A 25814-nucleotide genomic window follows, 5' to 3' on the forward strand; every position below is an offset into this window, starting at 1 on the left:
GGGAAAAAAAAACCGGCGGCCGGGGGGACGCGCGCGCCGATGACGTCAGAGCGCGGGAAGAAAGAAGGCGGGGCTTGCGTGAGGGGGAGTGGGCGGGGCTTCGGGGCAGCGGTTGAAGTTAATTAAATGAAAGGTTTGAGTCGGGGATTTAAAAGGAAATAAAGGTGAGGGTTGGGGGAAATCAGGGATTTAAAAGGAAATAAAGGTGAGGCTTGGGGGAAATCAGGGATTTAAAAGGAAATAAAGGTGAGGCTTGGGGGAAATCAGGGATTTAAAAGGAAATAAAGGTGAGGCTTGGGGGAAATCAGGGATTTAAAAGGAAATAAAGGTGAGGCTTGAGGGAAATCAGGGATTTAAAAGGAAATAAAGGTGAGGCTTGGGGGAGATCACGGATATAAAAAGAAATAAAAGGCGCGGGGCGGGTGAAATCGGGTCTTTAAAAAGAGGATGGAAGGTGCAGATTGGAAGAAATCAGGTGTTTAAAGGGAAATAAAGTCGTGGCGTGATTAAATTCACATCTACAAAAGAAGTCAAAGGTGTGACCTGGATGGAATCGGGTACTTAAGTGGAAATAAAGTCATAGCCCGACAAAATCAGGTCTACAAAAGGGAACTAAAAGCGTAATTTGAAATAAAGCCGGTCTCCGAAAAGTATCGAGAGGCGGTTTCGGCAAACGTTTTAGAAGGTTTCGGGTAGTTTAATGATATTGAACAGCCTTGGAGGACCCCAAGCCCCGAGACGAGGCCGAGCTGTGGGGGATTTCTAATGAATAAACGCTTTAAGTGGAGCTGGGAGTGAATTCGGGGCATGTTTTAGGGGATTTTGCGCAGTTTTATCGATATTTTCCAGCCCGGGAGAATCGCCAAGCCCCGAGACGAGGCCGAGCGGCCGCCAGGGGGCGCCGCCACCAGCGAGTTCCCGCCCAGAGCGGCCCTTGGCGGACGCTTCCTGTCACGTGCCGCGAGCCCCGCGCTGCCATTGGCGGCGGGACCGGAAGCGGAGGCGGCGGAGCGGCATGGCGGGGTTCGGCGTGGCCAACGAGCGGCTGCGGGCGCTGGAGGAGCTGGAGCGCGAGATCGGCGCGTCCCTGCAGAGCGCGGGTGGGCGGGGCCTCCGGGAATGGGCGGGGCCTCCGGGAACGGGCGGGGCCGGCCGGGGAGGGGCGGCCGGTGGTTGGGGAGCGCGGGGAGGAACTTCCGGGTTCGGGGGTGGGCGGGGCTTTGGTTGCCATGGTGATGGAAGGCTGTGATTGGCGGGGCTAAAAGGGGGTGAGGCTTGATGGGGTGGGGTAAGGGGTGGGGCTTATTGGGGCGTGGTGACTTGAGGGGCGTGGTCAGCGCCAGGTGACCCCTCAAGGGACTAATGGGAGAGCCCAAAATGGGGTCAGAGGTCAGAGGGAGGGGTCCCAGCTGTCCCCAGGTGTGTCCCAAGTGTGTCCCCAGATATCCCCAGGTGTCCCCAGGTGTGTCCCGCTGCCCTCAGGTGTCCCCAGGTATGCCCCGGCTGTCCCCAGGTGTGTCCCAGGTACCTCCAGGTGTGTCCCAGGTGCCCCCAGGTGTGTCCCAGGTACCTCCAGGTGTGTCTCAGGTGTCCCCAGGTGGGTCTCGGGTGTCGCCAGGTGTGTCCCGGGTACCCCCAGGTGTGTCTCAAGTGTCCCCAGATGTCCCCAGATGTGTCCCAGGTGCCCTCAGGTGGGTCCTGGGTGTCTCCAGGTGTGTCCCAGGTGTGACCAGGTGTGTCCCAGGTACCCCCAGTTGTGTCCCAGATGTCCCCAGTTGTGTCCCGGGTGTCCCCAGGTGTGTCCCAGGTGCCCCCAGGTGTGTCTCAGGTGTCCCCAGCTGTCCCCAGGTGTGTCTCAGGTGTCCCCAGCTGTCCCCAGGTGTGTCCCAGGTGCCCCCAGGTGTGACCAGGTGTGTCCCAGGTGCCCCCAGGTGTGTCTCAGCTGTCCCCAGATGTCCCCAGGTGTGTCTCAGATACCCCCAGGTGTGACCAGGTGTCCCCAGCTGTCCCCAGGTGTGTCCCAGGTGCCCCCAGGTGTGTCTCAGGTGTCCCCAGCTGTCCCCAGGTGTGTCTCAGATACCTCCAGGTGTGTCCCGGGTGTCCCCAGGTGTGTCCCAGGTGCCCCCAGGTGTGACCAGGTGTGTCTCAGATACCCCCAGGTGTGTCCCGGGTGTCCCCAGGTGTGTCCCAGGTACCTCCAGGTGTGTCTCAGGTGTCCCCAGATGTCCCCAGGTGGGTCCTGGGTGTCTCCAGGTGTGTCCCAGGTACCTCCAGGTGTGTCTCAGGTGTCCCCAGATGTCCCCAGGTGTGTCCCAGGTGTCCCCAGGTGTGACCAGGTGTGTTTTCAGGCTCGGTGATCCTGGAGCTGTCCAAGGAGAAGCCCCAGGAGCGACACCTGGACCGTCAGGCCGCTCAGTTCGGCGCCGCCGTGGCCAAGGTGGAGGCCGAGCTCTCGGCCCAGATCCGGTACCTGACACAGGTGAGGCCTGGGCCGGGGGCAGGTGGGATCTGGGGACTTTGGGGGGGTCCCAGGTGGATTGGGGGGGGCTTTGGGTGGTCTCAGGTGGGTTTGGGGAGGCCCAGGTGGGGTTTTTGGGTGGCCCCAGGTGCCTTCTGGGCTCTCAGGTGAGTCCCTCACCTGTCCAGGTGAGATTTGAGCCAGGGCTCAGGGTTCTCAGGTGGGTCTGGGGGGAATCTCAGGTGGATTTTTGGCGTTTCCCAGGCGGGATTTGGGGGTTTTGGGCTCCCCCAGGTGGGATTCGGGTCTCTCAGGTGCGTCCCTCACCTGCACAGGTGAAGTTTTAACTGGGGATTTGGGGTTTTTGAGCTTTCCCGGGTGGAATTTGGGGTTTTGGGGTTTCCCAGGTGAGATTCGGGTCTCTCAGGTGCGTCCCTCACCTGCACAGGTGAAGCTTTAATTGGGAATTTGGGGGTTTTGGCGTTTCCCAGGCGGGATTTGGGGTTTTTGGGCTCCCCCAGGTGGGATTTGGGTCTCTCAGGTGTGTCCCTCACCTGCACAGGTGAAGTTTTAACTGGGGATTTGGGGTTTTTGAGCTTTCCCAGGTGGAATTTGGGGTTTTTGAGCTTTCCCAGGCAGGATTTGGGGTTCCCCAGGTGGAATTTGGGGTCCCCCAGGTGGGATTTGGGGTGTTTTCGGGGCTCTCTCAGGTGCGTCCCTCACCTGCACAGGTGAAGTTTTAACTGGGGATTTGGGGTTTTTGGTGTTTCCCGGGTGGAATTTGGGGTTTTGGGGTTTCCCAGGTGGGATTTGGGGTTTCCCAGGTGGAATTTGGGGTCCCCCAGGTGGGATTTGGGGTGTTTTCGGGGCTCTCTCAGGTGCGTCTCTCACCTGCGCAGGTGGCCACGGGGCAGCCCCACGAGGGCTCCAGCTACGCCGCCCGCAAGAGCTGCCAGCTGGCCCTGAACCGCCTGGACTACGCCCGCCGGCGCCTCGGGGAGCTGGCCCGCGCCTGCGAGCTCATGCTGGAGCCCTGACGCACCTGGGCGCACCTGGGCACACCTGGGCACACCTGGGCACACCTGGGCTCACCTGGGCACACCTGGAACAGCCTCCGGACAAGAAAATGAGGAAAAATTGGAGTTTTTTGGGGAGGCGACAGTTTGGGGACAGCGCTGAGAGACTCTGAGCTCACCTGGGCACACCTGGGCACACCTGGGGACACCTTTTGGGGGTCCCCAAATCCCCCAAATTTCGGTTTCTGTTTCATTCCCGCCGCGGCGCCGGTGACGTCACCGGGCGGGGGAATCCCGGCATTAAATGGGCGTGGGCTTGTCCTAGCCACGCCCACTTCGTGAAAGGTCTGCCAATCAGCGCCGAGGGGGCGTGGTCCCCGGCTCTCGGGTGACGTCATCGGTTGGGCTGGGAGTTGTAATGGGCGCGGGAGGGGGGGAAAGTCACCTGAGACCCCAAAAAGTCACCTGGGGGCCCCAAAATTCACCTGGGGGCCCCAAAAAGTCACCTGAGACCACAAAAAGTCACCTGGGGACCCCCAAAAATCCTACCTGGGACCCCAAAATTCACCTGGGGGCCCCAAAAAGTCACCTGAGGACCCCAAAATTCACCTGGGACCCCCACAAACCAACCAGGGACACCAAAACTCACCTGAGGACCCCCAAAAATTTACCTGGGACCCCCCCAAAACCGACCAGGGACCCCAAAACTCACCTGAGGACCCCCAAAAATTCACCTGGGACCCCAAAAAGTCACCTGAGACCCCAAAAGTCACCTGGGGGCCCCACAAACCATCCAGGGACCCCAAAACTCACCTGAGGACCCCCAAAAAGTCACCTGGGGACCCCAAAAATTCACCTGAGACCCCAAAAGTCACCTGGGGGCCCCAAAAATTCACCTGGGGACCTCCACAAACCGATCTGGGGACCCCAAAACTCACCTGAGGACCCCCAAAAATTCACCTGAGACGCCAAAAGTCACCTGAGGACCCCCAAAAATTCACCTGGGACCCCAAAAGTCACCTGGGACCCCCACAAACCGACCAGGGACCCCAAAAGTCACCTGAGGACCCCCAAAAATTCACCTGGGACCCCCCAAAACTCACCTGGGGACCCCCCAATCCAACCTCAACCTCCCCAGGACCCCCCTTCCCCTCCCCCCCGGGCGTGTCCCGGCCCCACCCCTGACCTTTGACCCCCCCGTTTATTGCCCCCCGTGGGGCGGGGCGGTGACGTCACCGCTGACGTCACGGGCCGTTATTTCCAGGTGCGCTCACCTTTGCCCCCCCCCCCCCCACCCTGGCCCGAGGCCGCCCGCAGCCGCCGCCCGCCCGCCGGGGATCCGTCCGGAGGGGATCCGTCCGGAGGGGATCATCGATCGACCGCCGAGCGATCGATCGATCGATCGATCACCTGGGGATCCGTCTGTGGGGGATCGATCCGCCTGCAGCCGCCGCCGGGCCCCGAGGTGAGTGGGGATCCATAGGGGATCGACCGACCGATTGGGGATCCATAGGGGATCGATCGACCGATTGGGGATCCATAGGGGATTGATCGACCGATTGGGGATCCATAGGGGATCGATCGACCGATTGGGGATCCATAGGGGATCGATCGAGAGGGGATCGATCGATCGATCGATTGATGGATTGGGGATCCATAGGGGATCAATCGATCGATTGGGGATCCATAGGGGATCGGTCTAGAGGGAATCGATCGATCGATCGATCGATTGATCAATTGGAGATCCACAGGGGATCGGTCTAGAGGGGATCGATCGATCGATTGGGGATCCATAGGGGATCGGTCGAGAGGGGATCGATCGATCGATTGATCGATTGGGGATCCACAGGGGATCGGTCGAGAGGGGATCGATCACTTGGTGGCTCTGTGGGATCGATCTGTAGGGGCCCGGAAGTGACCGAGGGGATCAATCTATAGGGGATCGATCGATCGATTGGGGGCTATAGGGGATCGATCAATAGGGGATTGATCTGTAGGGGATTGATCCGCCCGCAGCCGCCGCCGGACCCGGAAGTGACCGAGGGGATCAATCTATAGGGGATCTATAGGGGATCGATCACCTGGGGATCCGTAGGAGCCGCAGGGGCGGGGCCCGGGGAGGCTCTATAGGGGATCTCTAGGGGCTGGAGCGGATCCATAAGGGATCAACAGGGGCCGGTCTGTCGGGGAGCGATTGGGGATCCATAGGGGATCTATAAGGGATCCCTAGGGGCTCGGGGTGCTCTGCAGGGTCCCCAGGCCCGTCCATAGGGTCTCCATAGGGTCTGCAGGGTGTCCATAGGGTTCCATGGGGTTTCTGTAGGGCGCTGTAGGGTGTCTATAGGGGCCTAGACAGTGTCCATAGGGCTCCATAGGGCTCCATAGGCTTCTATAGGGCTCTGTACAGACCCGTGGGGTGTCTATGGGGTTCCATAGGGTGTCTATAGGGGCCTAGACAGTGTCCATAGGGCTCCATAGGGCTCCATAGGCTTCTATAGGGCTCTGTACAGACCCGTGGGGTGTCTATGGGGTTCCATAGGGTGTCTATAGGGGCCTAGACAGTGTCCATAGGGCTCCATAGGGCTCCATAGGCCGCTATAGGGCTCTGTACAAACCCGTGGGGTGTCTATGGGGTTCCATAGGGTGTCCATAGGGTTCTATAGGGGTCAATATGATGTTCATAGGGCTCTATAGGGGCTCCATAGGGCTCCATAGGCTTCTATAGGGCTCTGTACAAACCCGTGGGGTGTCTATGGGGTTCCATAGGGTGTCTATAGGGGCCTAGACAGTGTCCATAGGGCTCCATAGGCTGTCTATGGGGCTCTGTAGGGTGTCCATAGGGGTCCATACAGCGTCCATAGGCTTCTATAGGGGTCTATATGGGATCCGTAGGCTTCTATGGGGTTCTATGTAAATCCGTGGGGTGTCTATGGGGTTCCATAGGGTGTCCATAGGCATCTATACAGTGTCCATAGGGTTCTATAGGGTGTCCATAGGGGTCCATAAGGTTTCTGTAGGGCTCTATAGGGTGTCTATAGGGGCCTAGACCGTGTCCATAGGGGTCCATGGGCTGTCTATAGGGTTCTGTACAAACCCGTGGGGTGTCTATGGGGTTCCATAGGGGTCCATAGGCTTCTATAGGGCTCTGTACAAATCCGTGGGGTGTCTATGGGGTTCCATAGGGGTTCATAGGCTTCTATAGGGTTCTATACAAACCCGTGGGGTGTCTATGGGGTTCCATAGGGGTCCATGGGCTGTCTATAGGGTTCTATACAAACCCGTGGGGTGTCTATGGGGTTCCATAGGGTGTCTATAGGGGCCTAGACAGTGTCCATAGGGCTCCATAGGGCTCCATAGGCTTCTATGGGGTTCTATACAAACCCGTGGGGTGTCTATGGGGTTCCGTAGGGTGTCTATAGGCGTCCATACACTGTCCATAGGGCTTCATAGGATGCCTGTAGGCTTCTATAGGGTGTCTGCAGGCTTCTATAGGGTTCTGAACAAATCTGTAGGGTGTCCATAGGGCTCCATAGGGTCTCCATAGGGGTCCATACGGTGTCCATAGGGCTCCATAGGGTGTCCATGGGGTTCTATAAGATGTCTATAGAGGTCTATGCGGTGTCTGTAGGGTTCCATGGGATGTCTATAGGGTTCTGTAGCGTGTCCATAGGGCTCCATAGAGTGTCTATGGGGTCTCCATAGGGTTCTGTACAAATCCGTAGGGTGTCCATAGGGTTCCATAAGGTTTCCATTGGGCCCTAGAGGGTGTCTATAGGGCTCCATACGGTGTCCGTAGGGCTCCATAGGGTGTCTATAGCGTTCCATAGGGTTCTGTACGAATCCATAGGGGTCCATATGGTGTCCAAAAGGGTCCATACGGGGTCCGTAGGGCTCCATAGGGTGTCTATGGGGTTCCATAGGGTTCTGTACGAATCCATAGGATGTCTATAGGGTTCCATAGGGGTCCATATGGTGTCCAAAAGGGTCCATACGGTGTCCGTAAGGCTCCATAGGGTGTCTATAGGGTTCTGTACAGATCCGTAGGGTGTCCATAGGGTTCCATAGGGGTCCATATGGTGTCCAAAAGGGTCCATACGGTGTCCGTAGGGCTCCATAGGGTGTCTATGGGGTTCCATAGGGTTCTGTACGAATCCATAGGATGTCCATAGGGTTCCATAGGGTGTCTGTAGAGTCCCTTGAAGTGCCCGTAGGGACCCACGGGGTTCTCTGGAGTTCCACGGGGCGTCTATAGGGCACCAATGGGATACGATACAACACCAATCGATGACCAATGCCGATCGATAACCTCCCTATAGGATCCATAGGGTCCGGCGATGGCGCACGGGGGCCTGCAGGCGCTGGGGCTGGCCCTGGCCCTGGCCGGCTGGGCCGCCCTGGTGGCGGCGCTGGCGCTGCCGCAGTGGGAGGTGTCGTCGTTCGCCGGTGACAACATCATCACGGCGCTGGTGACAATGAAGGGGCTGTGGATGGAGTGCGTGAGCACCAGCACCGGGCAGCTGCAGTGCAAGAGCTACGACTCCATCCTGGCCTTGGCAGGTGACCTGGGGACACTGGGGACACCCTGGGGACACTGGGGACACCCTGGGGACACCCTGGGGACACCCTGGGGACATGGGGACACCCTGGGGACATGGGGACAATGAAGGGGCTGTGGATGGAGTGCGTGAGCACCAGCACCGGGCAGCTGCAGTGCAAGAGCTACGACTCCATCCTGGCCTTGGCAGGTGACCTGGGGACACTGGGGACACCCTGGGGACACTGGGGACACCCTGGGGACACCCTGGGGACATGGGGACACCCTGGGGACATGGGGACACCCTGGGGACACCCTGGGGACACCCTGGGGACACTGGGGACACCCTGGGGACACCCTGGGGACATGGGGACACCCTGGGGACATGGGGACACCCTGGGGACATTTGGGGACACTGATGAGATTGGGGACGCTGGGGACACTGGGGTGTGACAGTGACACCGGTGGGATTGGGACGATTGGGGTTTGGGGACATCGGGAACATGCTGGGGACACTGATGGGATCAGGGGCACTGGGGACATCGGGGTGTGACAGTGACAATGATGGCTTTGGGGACACTGGGGACATTTGGGGACATTGGGGACACTGGGGACATTGGGGACACTGGGGACATTGGGGACTCGGGGCAGCTCCATTGGCAGGCACGGGGGGGGGGTCACGGTGTCCCTGTCGCCACCCCTGTTCCTGTCATTGTCCCTGTCATTGTCTCTGTGTGTGCCCACCCTGTCCCTGTCCCCATCGTTGTCCCCATCGTTGTCCCCGCCGATGTCCCCTCCCTGTCCCCGCCGTTGTCCCCTCCCTGTCCCCGTCATTGTCCCCTCCCTGTCCCCGCCGTTGTCCCCTCCCTGTCCCCTCCCTGTCCCCATCGTTGTCCCCATCGTTGTCCCCTCCCTGTCCCCGCCGTTGTCCCCTCCTTGTCCCCGCCGTTGTCCCCTCCCTGTCCCCATCGTTGTCCCCTCCCTGTCCCCGTCGTTGTCCCCTCCCTGTCCCCTCCCTGTCCCCATCATTGTCCCCTCCCTGTCCCCGCCGTTGTCCCCTCCCTGTCCCCATCCTTGTCTCCTCCCTGTCCCCTCCCGGTTTCGGGGCGCGGCCGCGGCCAAAGGTCGCCCCTGGGGGGGCCATAAAAAACGTGTCACCAAAGTGTCACCAAAGTGTCACCAACTGTCCCCAGCTGCCGCCGCAGTGTCCCCGACACCCACCTGCCACCCGGTGCCAGCCCCGGCCGCGCCCCGGGACCACAAAATCATCCCCGGGACCCCAAAATCCACCCTGGGGACCCCAAAATCCACCCCCGGGACCCCAAAATCACCCCCGGGACCCCAAAATCCACCCCGGAACCCCAAAATCCACCCCGGAACCCCAAAATCACCCCGGGACCCCAAAATCCACCCCGGAACCCCAAAATCACCCCCGGGACCCCAAAATCCACCCCGGAACCCCAAAATCACCCCGGGACCCCAAAATCATCCCCGGGACCCCAAAATCCACCCTGGGGACCCCAAAATCACCCCCGGGACCCCAAAATCCACCCCGGAACCCCAAAATCATCCCCGGGACCCCAAAATCACTCCCGGGACCACAAAATCATCCCCAGGACCCCCAAAATCCACCCTGGGGACCCCAAAATCACCCCGGGACCCCAAAATCACCCCCGGGACCCCCAAAATCATCCCCGGGACACCAAAATCCACCCCGGGACCCCCAAAATCCACCCCGGGACCCCAAAATCCACCCCGGGACCCCAAAATCCACCCCGGGACCCCCAAAATCCACCCTGGGGACCCCAAAATCATCCCCGGGACCCCCAAAATCCACCCCGGGACCCCAAAATCCACCCTGGGGACCCCAAAATCACCCCCGGGACCCCAAAATCATCCCCGGGACCCCAAAATCATCCCCGGGACCCCAAAATCCACCCTGGGGACCCCAAAATCACCCCCGGGACCCCCAAAATCACCCCCGGGACCCCAAAATCATCCCCGGGACCCCCAAAATCGCCCCCGGGACCCCAAAATCACTCCCGGGACCCCAAAATCCACCCTGGGGACCCCAAAATCATCCCCGAGAGCTCCTTGTGACCCCCCTGTCCCTGCCCAGGTCACCTGGGACCCCCCAAATCCCCCCCAGGACCCCCCAGGACCCCCCAAATCTCCCCAAATCCCCCCAAATCTCCCCAAATCCCCCCCAAATGCCCCCAAATCCCCCTAAATGCCCCCCAGGACCCCCCAGGACCCCCCCAAATCCCCCCCAGGACCCTCCAAACCCCCCCCAGGACCCCCCAGGACCCCCCAAATCCCCCCAAATCTCCCCCCAAATCCCCCTAAATCCCCCCAAACCCCCCCAAATCCCCCCCAGGACCCCCCCAAATCCCCCCCAAACCCCCCCCAAATCGCCCCCAACTCCCCCCCAGGACCCCCCATTTGACCCCCCGGTGTCCCCCAGGTCACGTCCAGGCCACGCGGGACCCTCCAAATCCCCCCAAATCCCCCTAAATCCCCCCCAGGACCCCCCAGGACCCCCCAAATCCCCCCCAGGACCCTCCAAACCCCCCCCCAGGACCCCCCAGGACCCCCCAAATCCCCCCAAATCTCCCCCCAAATCCCCCTAAATCCCCCCAAACCCCCCCAAATCCCCCCCAGGACCCCCCCAAATCCCCCCCAAACCCCCCCCAAATCGCCCCCAACTCCCCCCCAGGACCCCCCATTTGACCCCCCGGTGTCCCCAGGTCACGTCCAGGCCACGCGGGACCCTCCAAATCCCCCCAAATCCCCCTAAATCCCCCCCAGGACCCCCCAAATCCCCCCCAAACCCCCCCCAGGACCCCCCAGGACCCCCCAAATCCCCCCCAGGACCCTCCAAACCCCCCCCAGGACCCCCCAGGACCCCTCAAATCCCCCCAACTCCCCCCCAGGACCCCCCATTTGACCCCCCGGTGTCCCCAGGTCACGTCCAGGCCACGCGGGCGCTGCTGGTGGTCGCGGCCGTGCTGGGCCCGCTGGCGCTGGCCGCCGCCGTGGGGGGCATGAAGTGCACGCGCTGCGGGGACGGCGACCCCCGGAGAAAAGCCCGGGTGGCCGGGGCGGGGGGCGTCCTCTTCATCCTGGCAGGTCAGCGGGGCCGGGGAGTGGGGTGGGACCCCCCGAAAGGCCTTCGGGACCCCCGAAAATGGGGATGGGACCCCCGAAAATGGGGATGGGAGCCCAAAAATGGGGATGGGAGCCCAAAAATGGGGATGGGACCCCCAAAAATGGGGATGGGACCCCCAAAAATGGGGATGGGAGCCCCAAAAAGGACTTCGGGACCCCCAAAAATGGGGATGGGAGCCACAGAAATGGGGATGGGAGCCACAAAAAGGACTTCGGGACCCCCGAAAATGGGGATGGGACCCCCGAAAATGGGGATGGGAGCCCCAAAAAGGACTTCGGGACCCCCGAAAATGGGGATGGGAGCCCCAAAAATGGGGATGGGAGCCCAAAAATGACTTCGGGACCCCCAAAAATGGGGATGGGAGCCACAGAAATGGGGATGGGACCCCCGAAAATGGGGATGGGACCCCCGAAAATGGGGATGGGAGCCCAAAAATGACTTCGGGACCCCCGAAAATGGGGATGGGAGCCCCAAAAATGGGGATGGGAGCCCCGAAAATGGGGATGGGAGCCCCAAAAAGGCCTTCGGGACCCCCGAAAATGGGGATGGGAGCCCCGAAAATGGGGATGGGACCCCCGAAAATGGGGATGGGAGCCCGAAAATGGGGATGGGACCCCCAAAAACGGGGATGGGAGCCACAGAAATGGGGATGGGAGCCCCAAAAATGGCTTTGGGACCCCCAAAAATGGGGATGGGACCCCCGAAAATGGGGATGGGAGCCCAAAAATGGGGTTGGGACCCCCGAAAATGGGGATGGGAGCCCAAAAATGGGGTTGGGACCCCCAAAAATGGGGATGGGACCCCAAAAATGGGGTTGGGACCCCCAAAAATGGGGTTGGGACCCCAAAAATGACTTCGGGACCCCCCGAAAATGGGGATGGGACCCCCGAAAATGGGCTCGGGGCCTTTTTTGGGGTGATTTCAGCGGATTTGGGGTTTTTGGGGGGCGGGATCTGTGGATTTGGGGATTTTTTGGGGTGAATTGAGCAGATTTTGGGGTCCCCCAGCGCTCCTGGGTCTCAGATTTGGGGGTTTTTGGGTTTTCTGGGGTTTTTTGGGTTTTTGGGGGGGGTTTTTTTGGGATTTTTTTGGGTTTTTTGGGGATTTTTTGGTTTTTTTGGTTTTTTTGGGGGGTTTTTTGGGTTTTTTGGTTTATTTGGGGTATTTTCTGGGTGATCTCACGGGATTCCGGGTCCCCCAGCGCTCCTGGCTCTCAGATTTGGGTTTTTTGGGGTTTTTTAGTGTTTTTTGGGGGTTTTTTTGGGGGGTTTTTTGGTTTTTTTGTTTTTTTGGGGGGGGTTTTTTGGTTTTTTTGGTTTTTTTGGGGGTTTTTTTGGTTTTTTTGGGTTTTTTGGGGTATTTTCGGGGTGATCTCACGGGATTCCGGGTCCCCAGCGCTCCTGGCTCTCAGATTTGGGGTTTTTTTTGGGTTTTCTGGGGTTTTTTTGGGTTTTTTGGGGGGTTTTTTGGGGTTTTTTTGGGGGGTTTTTTGGGTTTTTTTGGTTTTTTGGGGGGTTTTTTGGGTTTTTTTGGTTTATTTGGGGTATTTTCGGGGGTGATCTCACGGGATTCCGGGTCCCCCAGCGCTCCTGGCTCTCAGATTTGGGTTTTTTAGGGTTGTTTTGGGTTTTTTTGGGTTTTTGGGGGGGTTTTTTTGGGTTTTTTGGGGTTTTTGGGGGTTTTTTTGGTTTTTTGGGGGGTTTTTTGGGTTTTTTGGGTTTTTTGGGGTATTTTCGGGGTGATCTCACGGGATTCCGGGTCCCCAGCGCTCCTGGGTCTCAGATTTGGGGTTTTTTTGGGTTTTCTGGGGGTTTTTGGGTTTTTGGGGGGGTTTTTGGGGGTTTTTTGGGGGGGTTTTTTGGTTTTTTTGGGTTTTTTTTGGGGGTTTTTGGTTTTTTTTGGGTTTTTTGGGGTATTTTCAGGGTGATCTCACGGGATTCCGGGTCACCAGCGCTCCTGGGTCTCAGATTTGGGTTTTTTGGGGGTTTTTTGGGGGTTTTTTGGGATTTTTTTTGGGTTTTTTGGGATTTTTTTTGGATTTTTTTGGTTTTTTTGGGGGGTTTTTTGGTTTTTTGGTTTATTTGGGGTATTTTCGGGGTGATCTCACGGGATTCCGGGTCCCCAGCGCTCCCTGGCTCTCGTCGCGTGCTCCTGGTACGGCCACCGGATCGTCAGCAGCTTCTACGACCCCACGGTGCCCACGAACTACAAGTGAGCTGCACTTTGGGCGGAAAAACGGCGATTTTGGGGCTCGGGGCGTTCCTGGGGGCGCCGCCTGGGGCCGCCTCGGGGGGTTGGGGCGGATTGGGGCGTTTCAGGTGATTTTGGGGGTTTCAGGTGATTTTTTCGGGGTTTTAAGGTGATTTTTGGGGGTTTCAGGTGATTTTTGGGGGTTTCAGGTGATTTATGGGGATTTAAGGTGATTTTGGGAGTTTTTATGCGATTTTTGGGGGTTTCAGGTGATTTTTGGGGTTTTCAGGTGATTTTTGGGGGTTTCAGGTGATTTTGGGGGTTTCAGGCGATTTTTGGGGGTTTCAGGTGATTTTTGGGGGTTTCAGGTGATTTTCAGGGTTTTAAGGTGATTTTTGGGGGGTTTCAGGTGATTTTTGGGGGTTTTAAGGTGATTTTTGGGGGGTTTAAGGCGATTTTTGGGGTTTCAGGTGATTTTGGGGGTTTTAAGGTGATTTTTGGGGGTTTCAGGTGATTTTTGGGGGGTTTAAGGTGATTTTGGGGGGTTTCAGGTGATTTTTGGGGGGTTTAAGGTGATTTTGGGGGGTTTCAGGTGATTTTTGGGGTTTTCAGGTGATTTTTGGGGTTTTAAGGCGATTTTTGGGGGTTTTCAGGTGATTTTTGGGGTTTCAGGTGATTTTGGGGGGTTTTTAAGGTGATTTTTGGGGGTTTCAGGTGATTTTTGGGGTTTTTAAGGCGATTTTTGGGGGTTTAAGGTGATTTTTTTGGGGGTTTCAGGTGATTTTTGGGGTTTTCAGGTGATTTTGGGGGGTTTCAGGTGATTTTTGGGGGTTTCAGGCGATTTTTGGGGGTTTTCAGGTGATTTTTGGGGGTTTTCAGGTGATTTTTGGGGGTTTCAGGTGATTTTGGGGGGTTTGAGGCGATTTTTGGGGTTATTTGGGGTCATTTCCAGGGCGGGTCTTTCGCTATTTTTGGGCTCTTTGGGGTTAAATTCCGGATGTTTGGGGATCTTTTGGGTCAATTTGGGGACTTTTGGGGCGTTTGGAGCGGGCTTTTCGCTCTTTCTGCCGTTTTGGGTGAAATCCGGGAGGCTTTGGGTTGTTCGGAGCAGGGGTTTCGCTGTTTTTGGCTACTTTGGGTTAATTTTTGGCTGTTTTGGGTTATTTCGAGCGGGATTTTTGCTCTTTTTTTGTCATTTTGGGTTCGTTTGGGTGAACCGTGGGATGTTTCGAGCGGGATTTTTGCTCTTGGGTCAATTTCGGGATGCTTTGGGTTCTTTAGAGCATATTTTTGCTATTTTGGGTTCATTTTGGTTCATTTTTGGCTATTTTGGGTCACTGAGAGCGGGGTTTTTGCTCTTTCGGGATTTTTTTGCTTCTGACTTTTGGGGGTTTCTCACCCCAAATTTCCCTCCCCAGGTTCGAGTTCGGCTCGGCGCTGTTCCTGGGCTGGGCGTGGGGCGGATTTTTGGGTTCAATTCGGGATATTTTGGGTTAAATTCGGGATATTTTGGGTTCAATTCGGGATATTTGGGGTTAATTTTTGGCTGTTTTGGGTTAATTTTCGGCTAATTTTGGGTTAATTTTTGTCTATTTTGGGTTCAATTCGGGATATTTTGGGTCATTTTGGGCGGATTTTGGGTTCAATTCGGGCTATTTTGGGTTATTTCGGGATATTTTGGGTTAATTTTTGGCTGTTTTGGGTTAATTTTTGGCTATTTTGGGTTATTTCGGGATATTTTGGGTTAATTTTTGGCTGTTTTGGGTTAATTTTTGGCTATTTTGGGTTATTTCGGGATATTTTTGGGTTATTTCGGGATATTTTGGGTTAATTTTTGGCTATTTTGGGTTATTTCGGGATATTTTGGGTTAATTTTTGGCTCTTTTGGGTTAATTTGGGATATTTTGGGTTAATTTTTGGCTATTTTGGGTTATTTCGGGATATTTTGGGTTAATTTTCGGCTGTTTTGGGTTAATTTTCGGCTGTTTTGGGTTATTTCCAGCGGGTTTTTTGCCCTTTCGGGGCAGGTTTTTTGTACATTTCTCACGTCCCCGCCCCCAAATTTCCCTGCGCAGGTTCGAGTTCGGCTCGGCGCTGTTCCTGGGCTGGGCGGGGGCGGATTTTGGGGTTCAATTCGGGATATTTTGGGTTAATTTTTGGCTCTTTTGGGTTATTTCGGGATATTTTGGGTTAATTTTTGGCTATTTTGGGTTATTTCGGGATATTTTGGGTTAATTTTTGGCTATTTTGGGTTATTTCGGGATATTTTGGGTTAATTTTTGGCTATTTTGGGTTAATTTTTGGCTATTTTGGGTTATTTCGGGATATTTTGGGTTAATTTTTGGCTCTTTTGGGTTAATTTGGGATATTTTGGGTTAATTTTTGGCTATTTTGGGTTATTTCCGGGATATTTTGGGTTAATTTTCGGGATATTTTGGGTTAATTTTCGGCTGTTTTGGGTTATTTCGGGATATTTTGGGTTAATTTTCGGCTGGTTTGGGTTAATTTTCAGCTATTTTGGGTTAATTTTCAGCTATTTTGGGTTAATTTTTGGCTATTTTGGGTTAATTTTCGGGATATTTTGGGTTAATTTTCGGCTGTTTTGGGTTATTTCCAGCGGGTTTTTTGCCCTTTCGGGGCAGGTTTTTGTACATTTCTCACGTCCCCCGCCCCCAAATTTCCCTCTCCAGGTTCGAGTTCGGCTCGGCGCTGTTCCTGGGCTGGGCGGGCTCGGCGCTGGCGCTGCTCGGGGGGTCCCTCCTGGCCTCGTCCTGCTGCTCCTGCGGGGGGGGGAGGGGCGGGGGGAGGGGCGGCCCGGGCCTACCCCCGAGCCAAGACCCCCCCCCAGCGCCCCCCCAGCAACCGCGAGTTCGTCTGAGACATCCCCCCCCCAAAAAAAATATATATATATTTTTTTTTTTCCCCCTTCCCTCCTCCAAATTTCGGGATTTTTTCCCCCTTTCTCCCCAAAAATTTAATTTTTTTTCCCCCTTTCCTCTCCCAAATTTCGGGATTTTTTCCCCCCTTTCTCCCCCAAAAAATTTATTTTTTTTTCCCCCTTTCCTCTCCCCAAATTTCGGGATTTTTTCCCCTCTTTCTCCCCAAAAATTTAATTTTTTTTTCCCCTTTCCTCTCCCAAATTTCGGGATTTTTTCCCCTCTTCCCCCCCCCCAAATTTTATTATTATTCTTTTTTCCTTCTCCAAAATTTGAGGTTCTTTCCTCCTTTCCCCTCTCCCAAATTTCGGGATTTTTTCCCCTTTCTCCCCCCAAAAATTTATTTTTTTTTCCCCTTTCCTCTCCCCAAATTTCGGGATTTTTTTCCCCCTTTCTCCCCCCAAAAATTTAGGGTTTTTTTTTTCCCCTTTCCTCTCCCAAATTTCGGGATTTTTCCCCCTTTCTCCCCCCCAAAATTTATTTTTTTTTCCCTTTCCTCTCCCCAAATTTCGGGATTTTTTTCTCCCCAAAAATTTAGTTTTTTTTTTTCCCCTTCCCTCCTCCAAATTTCGGGATTTTTTCCCCCTTTCTCCCCAAAAATTTAGGGTTTTTTTTCCCCCTTTCCTCTCCCCAAATTTCGGGGATTTTTTCCCCCTTTCTCCCCCAAAAATTTATTTTTTTTTCCCCTTTCCTCTCCCCAAATTTCGGGATTTTTCCCCCCCCCTTTCTCCCCCCAAAAAATTTAGGGTTTTTTTTTCCCCTCTCCCAAATTTTGGGTGTTTTTTCCCCCTCCTCTCCCCAGATTTTTTGGGATTTTTTTTCCTCCTCACCCCAAATTTCAGTTTCCCCCCCCCCCAAATTTTGGAGGGTTTTTTTTTGCCTTTCCTCCCCCAAATTTCGGGATTATTTTTTTCCCTCCTTCCCCCCCACATTTTTGGTTTCTTTTTCCTTTCCTCCCCCAAATTTCGGGATTTTTTTTTCCCCCCCTCCCCCTTCTCCTCCCTCCCAATTTTGGGGTTTATTTTCCCCCTTTCTCGGGTGCCGGGACCCCCTCCCCAATTCGGGGGGGTTCCCGCGGAGTTTGGTTTTATTTTTTCTCTCCAATGATTTTATACGGGATGAAAATAATAAAAGAAACAAAAATTTTAGGAATGTTCTGTGGTTTTTTTTTTTTTCCTTTTTTTTTTTTTTTTTTGGGTGTTTTTGGGGCTTTTCCGGGTCCAGATTTCACCCAGGGACCCCCAAACCTCCCCCCGCCCTTTCCCACGGGTGAAATTCCCGTTTTTCTGCCCAAATCCCCGATTTATTCCCAGTTTTTCAGCCCCAAATCCTTCCTGGAGTGGGGGAAAAAAAAAAAAAAAAGCCAAAAACCAACCCAAAAGTAAAGGGGAGGGCGGGAAATCCCAGGAAATCGCGGGAATAATTCCCGGGATGTGGCAGGAATTGGCCCCGGCGGCCGGAGGCGCTTCTTGCCCGTCCTCTCCTCCTCTTTTTGGGTCCAAACGAGGAGATTTGAGGCAAAACCCGACGCGGGAATCCCAAAAATTCCCCGGAAGTCCCTTCGGCGACACGGCGCCGCGCCGTGCAGTGACGTCACCCGCGCGACGCGCGTCGCTCTCTGACGTCACCACGGGGAGCATGGCGGCGCCCTGTTCCGTACGGCGGCGCGGAGCGGGGCGGGGCAAGATGGCGGCGGCCGCGCGCCGTGCGTGACGTCATCGGGAGGCGCCGCGCGACGATGCTGGAGGCGCTGAGCGGCGGGGGGCTGCTGCTCGTGCGGGGTGCGGCGGTTTTGGGGGATTTTGGGGGTTTTTTGGGGGTTTTTGGGGGTTTTTGGGGGGGTTTGGGGGTTTTGGGGGTTTTTGGGGGGTTTGGGGGTTTTTTGCGGCGGTTTTGGGGGAAGGTTCGGGATGTTTTTAGGAATTTGGGAGGGTTTTCGGGGGGAATCTGTTTGAATTTTGGGGGGAGATTTGGGGAGTTTTCCTTTTTTGGGTCAGGAATTGGAGGGGAATGGTTTTTTTTGGGGGGGGGGATTTGGGAGGATTTTTGGGGGAATTTTGGGGAGATTTTGGGGGGATTTTGGGGGGATTTTTTGGGGAATTTTGGGGAGATTTTGGGGGAGTTTTGGGGGAATTTTTGGGAGATTTTGGGGGAGATTTTGGGGGAATTTTGGGGAGGTTTTGGGGGAATTTTGGGGGAATTTTGGGGAGATTTTGGGGAAATTTTGGGGGAGATTTTGAGGGAATTTTGGGGAGATTTTGGGGGGAATTTTGGGAAGATTTTGGGGGAAATTTGGGGAGATTTTGGGGGGATTTTTTGGGGAATTTTGGGGGAATTTTGGGGGGACTTTGGGGGGATTTTGGGGGAGATTTTGGGGAGATTTTGGGAGGATTTTGGGGGAGATTTTGGTGGAGATTTTGGGGGAATTTTGGGGAGAATTTGGGGAGATTTTGGGGAGATTTTGGGGGAATTTTGGGGAGATTTTGGGGGAATTTTGGGGAGATTTTGGGGGAGTTTTGGGGGAATTTTTGGGAGATTTTGGGGGAGATTTTGGGGGAATTTTGGGGAGGTTTTGGGGGAATTTTGGGGGAATTTTGGGGAAATTTTGGGGGAGATTTTGAGGGAATTTTGGGGAGATTTTGGGGGGAATTTTGGGAAGATTTTGGGGGAAATTTGGGGAGATTTTGGGGGGATTTTTTTGGGAATTTTGGGGAGATTTTGGGGGGACTTTGGGGGAATTTTGGGGAGAATTTTGGGGAGATTTTGGGGGAATTTTGGGGAGGTTTTGGGGGAATTTTGGGGAGATTTTGGGGGAGTTTTGGGGGGATTTTGTTGGAGCTTTGGGGTCTCCCTCCGCCCCCAGACACCGCCGAGGCCGAGGGCCGGAGCCTCCTGCGGACGCTGGTCAGCGAGGCCGTGGCCAGGTCAGGACCTGGGCGGAATTTGGGAACTTCGGGGGGATTTTGGGGGGGATTTTCGGGGATCTTTCATGGATTTGGGGGGAATTTTGGGCGAGTTTTGGGGATCCTAGGGGAATTTGGGGTGGTTTGGGGGGGGGGGTTGGGGTGATTTTGGGGGTTTTGGGGGGTTTTTGGGGGGTTTTTGGGGGGTTTGGGGGTTTTGGGGGTGGTTTTGGGGGGTTTTTGGGGGTCCCGACGGGCTCCGAGCCCCCCGGCCGCCCCCCCAGGGCCGAGCAGGTGCTGGTGGTGCTGCTGGAGGTGCCCAGGGAGCAGTTCCTGCAAGGGCTGAGCCCCCACGTGAGCGAGCGGTGAGTGGGGGCACAAAAAAAAAACCCCCCAAAAAAACCCCCGAAACACCCCAAAACACCCCAAAATCCCCCGAAAACACCCCAAAACTCCCCAAAATCCCCCGAAAACACCCCAAAACTCCCCAAAATCCCCCGAAAACACCCCAAAACTCCCCAAAAATCCCCCCAAAACACCCCAAAACACCCCAAAATCCCCCCAAAACACCCCAAAATCCCCCCAAAATCCCCCCAAAACACCCCAAAACTCCCCAAAATCCCCCGAAAACACCCCCAAATCCCCCCAAAATCCCCCCAAAACACCCCAAAATCCCCCCAAAACACCCCAAAATCCCCCCAAAATCCCCCCAAAACTCCCCAAAACACCCCAAAACATCAAATTTCCCCCTCCCCCATTTCCCAGGTTGGAATTCCGGGATTATTTCGGGGACCCCCCGGTCCGGGGGGGGCTCAATCCCCCAAAATTCCTTCCCCAAACAAATCTCCCCCTGGACCCCCAAAATCCCCCCCCCAAATCCCCCTGGACCCCCCCAAATCCCCCCAAATCCCCCCAAATCCCCCCTGGACCCCCCCCAAATCCCCCCAAAATTCAGTCCCCCACCCCAAAATCCCCACCCCAAAATCCCCCCAAATCCCCCCAAAATTCCCCAAAATCCCCCCCAAATCCCCCCTGGACCCCCCAAAATCCCCCCCAAATCCCCCCTGGACCCCCCAAATCCCCCCCAAATCCCCCCAAAATTCCCCCAAAAATCCCCCCAAATCCCCCCTGGGCCCCCCAAATCCCCCCAAAATCTCCCCCAACTCCCCCCAGACCCCCCAAATTCCCCCTCCCCCGCCGTTTCCCAGGTTGGAATTCCGGGATTTTTCCGGGGGACCCCCTGGGCTGGCTGGGCCGGGCGCCCCCGGGCCCGGGGGGGCTCCTGGGGGGGCTCCTGGGGGGGCTGCCCCGCCCCTCCCCCACGCTGGTGCTGGACTCGCTGAGCTGGGCGGGGCTGCGGGAGCCCCTCCCCCACCTGTGCCGCGCCCTGGGCGCCGCCCTGGGGGGGGGGCCCGGAAACGGTGAGAGCGGGGGGGGGCGGGGGGATTTGGGGAGATTTGGGGGGAATTTGGGGGGATTTGGGGGGGATTTGGGGGGATTTGGAGAAATTTGGGGGATTTTGGGGTGAATTTGGGGGGATATGGGGGGGATTGGGGGGTTTTGGGATGGATTTGGGGGGATTTGGGGGGGATTGGGGGATTTGGGGGGATTTGGGGGGATTTTGGGATGGATTTGGGGGGATTTGGAGAAATTTGGGGGATTTTGGGGAAGGTTCAGGGGGGTTTGGGTGGGTTCGGGGGGATTTGGGGGGATTTTAGGATGAATTTGGGGGGATTTGGGGGGGATTTTGGGATGGATTTGGGGGGGTTTGGGGGGGATTTGGGGCATTTTGGGGAAGGTTCAGGGGGGTTTGGGTGGGTTCAGGGGGATTTGGGGGGAATTTGGGGTGAATTTGGGGGGATTTGGGGGGATTGGGGGATTTTGGGGGATTTTGGGGAAGGTTCAGGGGGGTTTGGGGGGGATTTGACTGGGGGGGATTGTGGGATGGATTTGGGGGGATTTGGGGGGGATTTTGGAGAAATTTGGGGATTTGGGGAGATTTTGGGGGTGAATTTGGGGGGATTTTTGGAGAAATTTGGGGGATTTTGGCGGGATTTGGGGTACATTTGGGGGATTTGGGGTGAATTTGGGGGGATTTTGGAGAAAATTTGGGGGATTTTGGCGGGATTTGGGGTGCATTTGGGGGATTTGGGGGGGATTGGGGGGATTTTGAGGATTTGGGGCGATTTTGGCGGGATTTTGACAGGATTTGGGGTGCATTTGAGAGGCCTCGGCGTCATTTTGGGGCGGATTCGGGCGATTTTGGCCCAACTCCAGGCGGGGGGGGGGACTCGCGGCCTCTTTGAACGAGCCCGGGTGGGATTTCCAGCGGCGGTCGGCGTTTGTTGCCGACGCTTTTTCCGGAACTTTTTTCCCTCCCCCCCCCCCCCAGAGCCCCCCCGCCCGAATCGTGGCTCTGCTGCACCAGGACCTGCACCCCCCCGCCCTGCTGGGGGGCGCTGGCGGCGCTGGCCCGGGCCCAGCTGCTGCCGGCCGCGTCCCCCCCAAAGGGCCCCGGGGCCCCCCGAGGCTGCGGCTGCTGCGGGACCCCCGGGCCGGGGGGGGGGCCCCTGCAGGTGGGGGGATGGGGGGGGTTTGGGGGGAGATTTTGGGGGTTTGGGGACATTTGGGGGGGATTTGGGGGATTTTTGGGGGGATTTGAGGGGGAATTTGGGAGGGATTTGGGGGATCTGGGGGGATGTGGGGGGGATTTGGAGGGATTTGGGGGGGTTTGGGGGGTTTGGGGGGATTTGGGGACATTTTGGGGGGATTTTTGGGGGATTTGGGGGGGAATTTGGGGGGTTTTGGGGGGATTTTGGGGGATTTGGGGGGATTTGGGGAGGTTTTGGGGGCATTTTGGAGGGATCTGCGGGGATTTGGGGGAGATTTGGGGGGGATTTGGGGGGATTTGGGGACATTTTGGGGGGATTTGGGGGGATTTGGGGGGATTTTGGGGGATTTGAGGGGGAATTTGGGGGATTTGGGGGGACTTTGGGGGATTTTGGGGAGATTTGGGGGGGTTTGGGGACATTTTGGGGACATTTTGGGGGGATGTGGGGGGATTTGGGGACATTTTGGGGGGATTTTGGGGGAATTTTGGGGAGATTTGGGGGGGGTTTGGGGAGGTTTTGGGGGCATTTAGGGGGGATCTGGGGGGATCTGGGTGGATTTGGGAGGTCCTGGGGGGGATTTGGGGGGATTTGGAGGGTCCCGCGTGGCCTGGACGTGACCTGGGGACACGGGGGGGTCAAATGGGGGACTGGGGGGATTTGGGGGAATTTGGGACATTTTGGGGGGATTTAGGGGGATTTAAAGGGGATTTCAGGGAGGGTTTGGGGGGCACTGGGGGGTCCTGAGGGGGTTTGGGGGAGATTTTGGGGGGGAAAATTGAGGGGGATTTTTGGGGGGAGATTTGGAGGGGGGAGGGTTTGGGCGTGAATTTGGGGAATTTTGGACGAACTTTGGGGCAATTTTGGACGAAATTTGGGGAAATTTTGGACGAACTTTGGGGGAATTTTGGACGAACTTTGGGGGAATTTTGGACGAAATTTGGGGGAATTTTGGACGAACTTTGGGGGAATTTTGGACGAACTTTGGGGGAATTTTGGAGAAACTTTGGGGGAATTTTGGATGAATTTCGGGTAAATTCGGGCTGATTTTGGGGTTGCTTTGGGGCTGCTTTGGGGCTGTTTGGGGGATTTTTGGATGATTTTGGGGTGGTTTTGGGCTGATTTTGGGGCGTTTTGGTGTCCTTTTCCCCCCCCAGGAGACCCTCACCCTCCTCCCCCGACGGCTCCTGGGGGGCGCCCCCCCAGCCCGAGCCCCCCCCGGATTTGGGGGACCCCAAAAAAGCCCCAGAACGGCCCCAATTCGGGGCTCCCCCCCGTGACCTTCCGCCTGGGGCTGTCGGGGCCCGAGCGGGGGGCGAGGGGCGGCCCTGAGCCCCCCGTACCTGCCCAGGTGAGTTCCCCGAAAAAAAACGCCCCCAAAAACACTCCCCCCCAAAAAAAAAACCCCCGCGAAAATTAATCCCAAATCACCCCAAAAACCTCCTAAAATCACCCTCCGAAAACCCCAAATCACCCCAAAAATGGCTCTGAAATCACCCCCCAAAAATCCCCCAAAACCCCCAAAAATGGCTCTGAAATCACCCCCCAAAAATCCCCCAAATCACCCCAAAAATTGCCCCCAAAACCACCCCAAAAAACTGTCCTGAAATCACCCCCCAAACCCCCAAAATCACCCCAGGAAAAAACCCCAAATCACCCCAAAAAATGGCTCTGAAATCACCCCCCGAACCCCCCCGAAATCACCCCCCAAAAACCCCAAAAAACCCCCAAAAATGGCTCTGAAATGACCCCCCCAAAAATCCCCCAAATCACCCCAAAAATGGCTCTGAAATGACCCCCCAAAAATCCCCCAAATCACCCCAAAAATTGCCCCCAAAACCACTCCAAAAATTGTCCTGAAATCACACCCCAAAAAACCCCCAAAATCACCCCCCAAAAACCCCAAATCACCCCAAAAATGGCTCTGAAATCACCCCCCAAAAACCCCCAAAATCTCCCCCAAAAACCCCAAAAAACCCCAAAAATGGCTCTGAAATCACCCCCAAAAATCCCCCAAATCACCCCAAAAATTGCCCCCAAAACCACCCCAAAAAACTGTCCTGAAATCACCCCCCAAACCCCCAAAATCACCCCAGGAAAAAACCCCAAATCACCCCAAAAAATGGCTCTGAAATCACCCCCCGAACCCCCCGAAATCACCCCCCAAAAACCCCAAAAAACCCCCAAAAATGGCTCTGAAATGACCCCCCAAAAATCCCCCAAATCACCCCAAAAATGGCTCTGAAATGACCCCCCAAAAATCCCCCAAATCACCCCAAAAATTGCCCCCAAAACCACTCCAAAAATTGTCCTGAAATCACACCCCAAAAAACCCCCAAAATCACCCCCCAAAAAACCCCAAATCACCCCAAAAATGGCTCTGAAATCACCCCCCAAAAACCCCCAAAATCTCCCAAAAAACCCCAAATCACCCCAAAAATGGCTCTGAAATCACCCCCCAAAAATCCCCCAAATCACCCCAAAAATTGCCCCCAAACCACCCCAAAAAACTGTCCTGAAATCACCCCCCAAACCCCCAAAATCACCCCAGGAAAAAACCCCAAATCACCCCAAAAAATGGCTCTGAAATCACCCCCCGAACCCCCCCGAAATCACCCCCCAAAAACCCCAAAAAACCCCCAAAAATGGCTCTGAAATGACCCCCCCAAAAATCCCCCAAATCACCCCAAAAATGGCTCTGAAATCACCCCCCAAAAATCCCCCAAATCACCCCCAAAAATGGCTCTGAAATGACCCCCCCAAATCCCCCGAAATCACCCCCCCAAAAACCCCGAAACGAATCTCAAACTCCCCCTAAATCACCCCCCCCAAAAAAAATTCCCAATTCACCCCCAAAATCCCCCCAAACCCCCAAATTTCCCCGAATCCCCCCAAAATCCCCCCAAACCCCCCAAATTTCCCCCGAATCCCCCCAAAATCCCCCCAAACCCCCCAAATTTCCCCGAATCCCCCCAAAAATCCCCCCAAACCCCCCAAATTTCCCCCGAATCCCCCCAGGGACGCCCCCGAGCCGCCCCCGAGGACCCCGAGGACCCCGACGAGGACCTGGACCTTTGACCGCCCCCGGGAGCCCCAAATTTGGGCTGAAAAACCCCAAAATCGGGGTCCCAATAAAGAACTTTTCCACACCCATCCCCCCCCCCCCTCCCCTCCGCTCGTTTCGGGAGAAAATCCCAAAGTTTTGGGGGGGGGGAAACAAAAAAATTCCCAGATTTTTGGGGGAAAAACACCCCAAATATCCAAATTTTAGGGGAGGAAAAAAACCCGCCCCGATTTTCGGGAGAGAAATCCCAAGGTTTGGGGAAGACGTTGCCGGATTTTGGGAGGGAAATCGGATTTTTTGGGGGGGGAGGGGAGAAAAATATCCCGAATGTTTTCGGGAAAATATCCCGAATGTTTTCGGGAAAATATCCCGGATGTTTTCGGGAAAATATCCCAAAGTTTTGCGGGGGGAAAAAAAAAAAAGAAATCCCCATTTTTGGTGAGAAAAATTCCCAAATTTCCGGGGGCGAAACCCCACGGGTTTGGGGAGTGGGAGGGGCTGAAAGAGGAGGCCACGCCCCTCATTTAAATACAATTACTGTAGCACCGTGTATAATATGCCTACTCTAATTTGCATAAGGAGAACCTGCCCCCGCCCTTACACCAGACCACGCCTCTTAGTTTGCATGAAGACATTTGAATATGAACTATTTCTAAATCTGGAAACCACGCCCCCTAATTTGCATGTAAGCGGTCTCTCGGTCTGCATTGCTCCTGATGACGATGCCACACCCCTTACTTGACATAAATGAGCTGTCAATCACTGCTCCGGCCTTTATCCGAACGGCAGAAACCACGCCCCTTAATTTACATAGAGGCGCTGTCAATCACTGCCCAGGTGTAATACCAATAGCGGAGACCACGCCCTTAATTTACATAAAGGTACGGTCGCTCATGTTATAATCCCAAGCGGAGAAACCACGCCCCTTAATTTGC

The 25814-nt window shown here is 55.7% G+C and overlaps 2 protein-coding genes and 1 long non-coding RNA gene across 5 annotated transcripts; all 3 read left to right on the forward strand.

Moving 5' to 3' along the window:
• Positions 1-108: 108 nt before the first annotated feature.
• MED11 (mediator complex subunit 11) lies at positions 109-4926 on the forward strand. 2 transcript variants are annotated; one of them, XM_066209192.1, is made up of 4 exons: positions 109-164; positions 850-1100; positions 2349-2479; positions 3358-4926. In XM_066209192.1, the coding sequence occupies exons 2-4, from the start codon at positions 1016-1018 to the stop codon at positions 3493-3495; spliced, it is 354 nt and encodes a 117-aa protein (XP_066065289.1). In that variant the 5' UTR covers positions 109-164; positions 850-1015; the 3' UTR covers positions 3496-4926. The 2 variants fall into 2 exon arrangements, with proteins under 2 accessions (XP_066065289.1, XP_066065288.1); XM_066209191.1 differs by having other exon boundaries at positions 138-1100.
• Positions 4927-13064: 8138 nt separating this feature from the next.
• On the forward strand, positions 13065-17449 carry LOC136305874 (uncharacterized). Its single transcript, XR_010725445.1, has 2 exons — positions 13065-13388; positions 16058-17449. It is a non-coding gene; the product is annotated as an uncharacterized lncRNA (long non-coding RNA).
• A 535-nt stretch (positions 17450-17984) lies between these two features.
• ELP5 (elongator acetyltransferase complex subunit 5) lies at positions 17985-24968 on the forward strand. Of its 2 annotated transcripts, XM_066209190.1 has the most exons (6): positions 17985-18084; positions 19167-19227; positions 19491-19571; positions 20415-20627; positions 22973-23166; positions 24834-24968. In XM_066209190.1, exons 1-5 carry the CDS (start codon positions 18042-18044, stop codon positions 23145-23147), a joined length of 573 nt encoding a protein of 190 aa, XP_066065287.1. In that variant the 5' UTR covers positions 17985-18041; the 3' UTR covers positions 23148-23166; positions 24834-24968. The 2 variants fall into 2 exon arrangements, 1 of the variants encoding a protein (XP_066065287.1); XR_010725444.1 differs by lacking the exons at positions 17985-18084; positions 19167-19227; positions 19491-19571; positions 20415-20627 and adding an exon at positions 21432-21782.
• Positions 24969-25814: the final 846 nt, after the last annotated feature.

This window comes from Chamaea fasciata, unplaced genomic scaffold (genome assembly GCF_029207755.1).
Source record: "Chamaea fasciata isolate MVZ Bird 193981 ecotype frontalis unplaced genomic scaffold, bChaFas1.0.hap1 SCAF_735, whole genome shotgun sequence".
NCBI lineage: Eukaryota > Metazoa > Chordata > Aves > Passeriformes > Sylviidae > Chamaea > Chamaea fasciata.

What these genes read in the sequence shown, in the direction of transcription:
- ELP5 (XM_066209190.1), top strand. Translation starts at nt 18,042, where the DNA reads ATGCTGGAGGCGCTGAGCGGCGGGGGGCTGCTGCTCGTGCGGG. An exon ending in GTCAGCGAGGCCGTGGCCAG is followed by an intron (nt 19,228 to 19,490) that starts GTCAGGACCTGG and finishes CCGCCCCCCCAG; the next exon opens with GGCCGAGCAGGTGCTGGTGG. An exon ending in AGCCCCCACGTGAGCGAGCG is followed by an intron (nt 19,572 to 20,414) that starts GTGAGTGGGGGC and finishes GCCGTTTCCCAG; the next exon opens with GTTGGAATTCCGGGATTTTT.
- MED11 (XM_066209192.1), top strand. Translation starts at nt 1,016, where the DNA reads ATGGCGGGGTTCGGCGTGGCCAACGAGCGGCTGCGGGCGCTGGAGGAG. An exon ending in CGCGTCCCTGCAGAGCGCGG is followed by an intron (nt 1,101 to 2,348) that starts GTGGGCGGGGCC and finishes GTGTGTTTTCAG; the next exon opens with GCTCGGTGATCCTGGAGCTG. An exon ending in AGATCCGGTACCTGACACAG is followed by an intron (nt 2,480 to 3,357) that starts GTGAGGCCTGGG and finishes TCACCTGCGCAG; the next exon opens with GTGGCCACGGGGCAGCCCCA.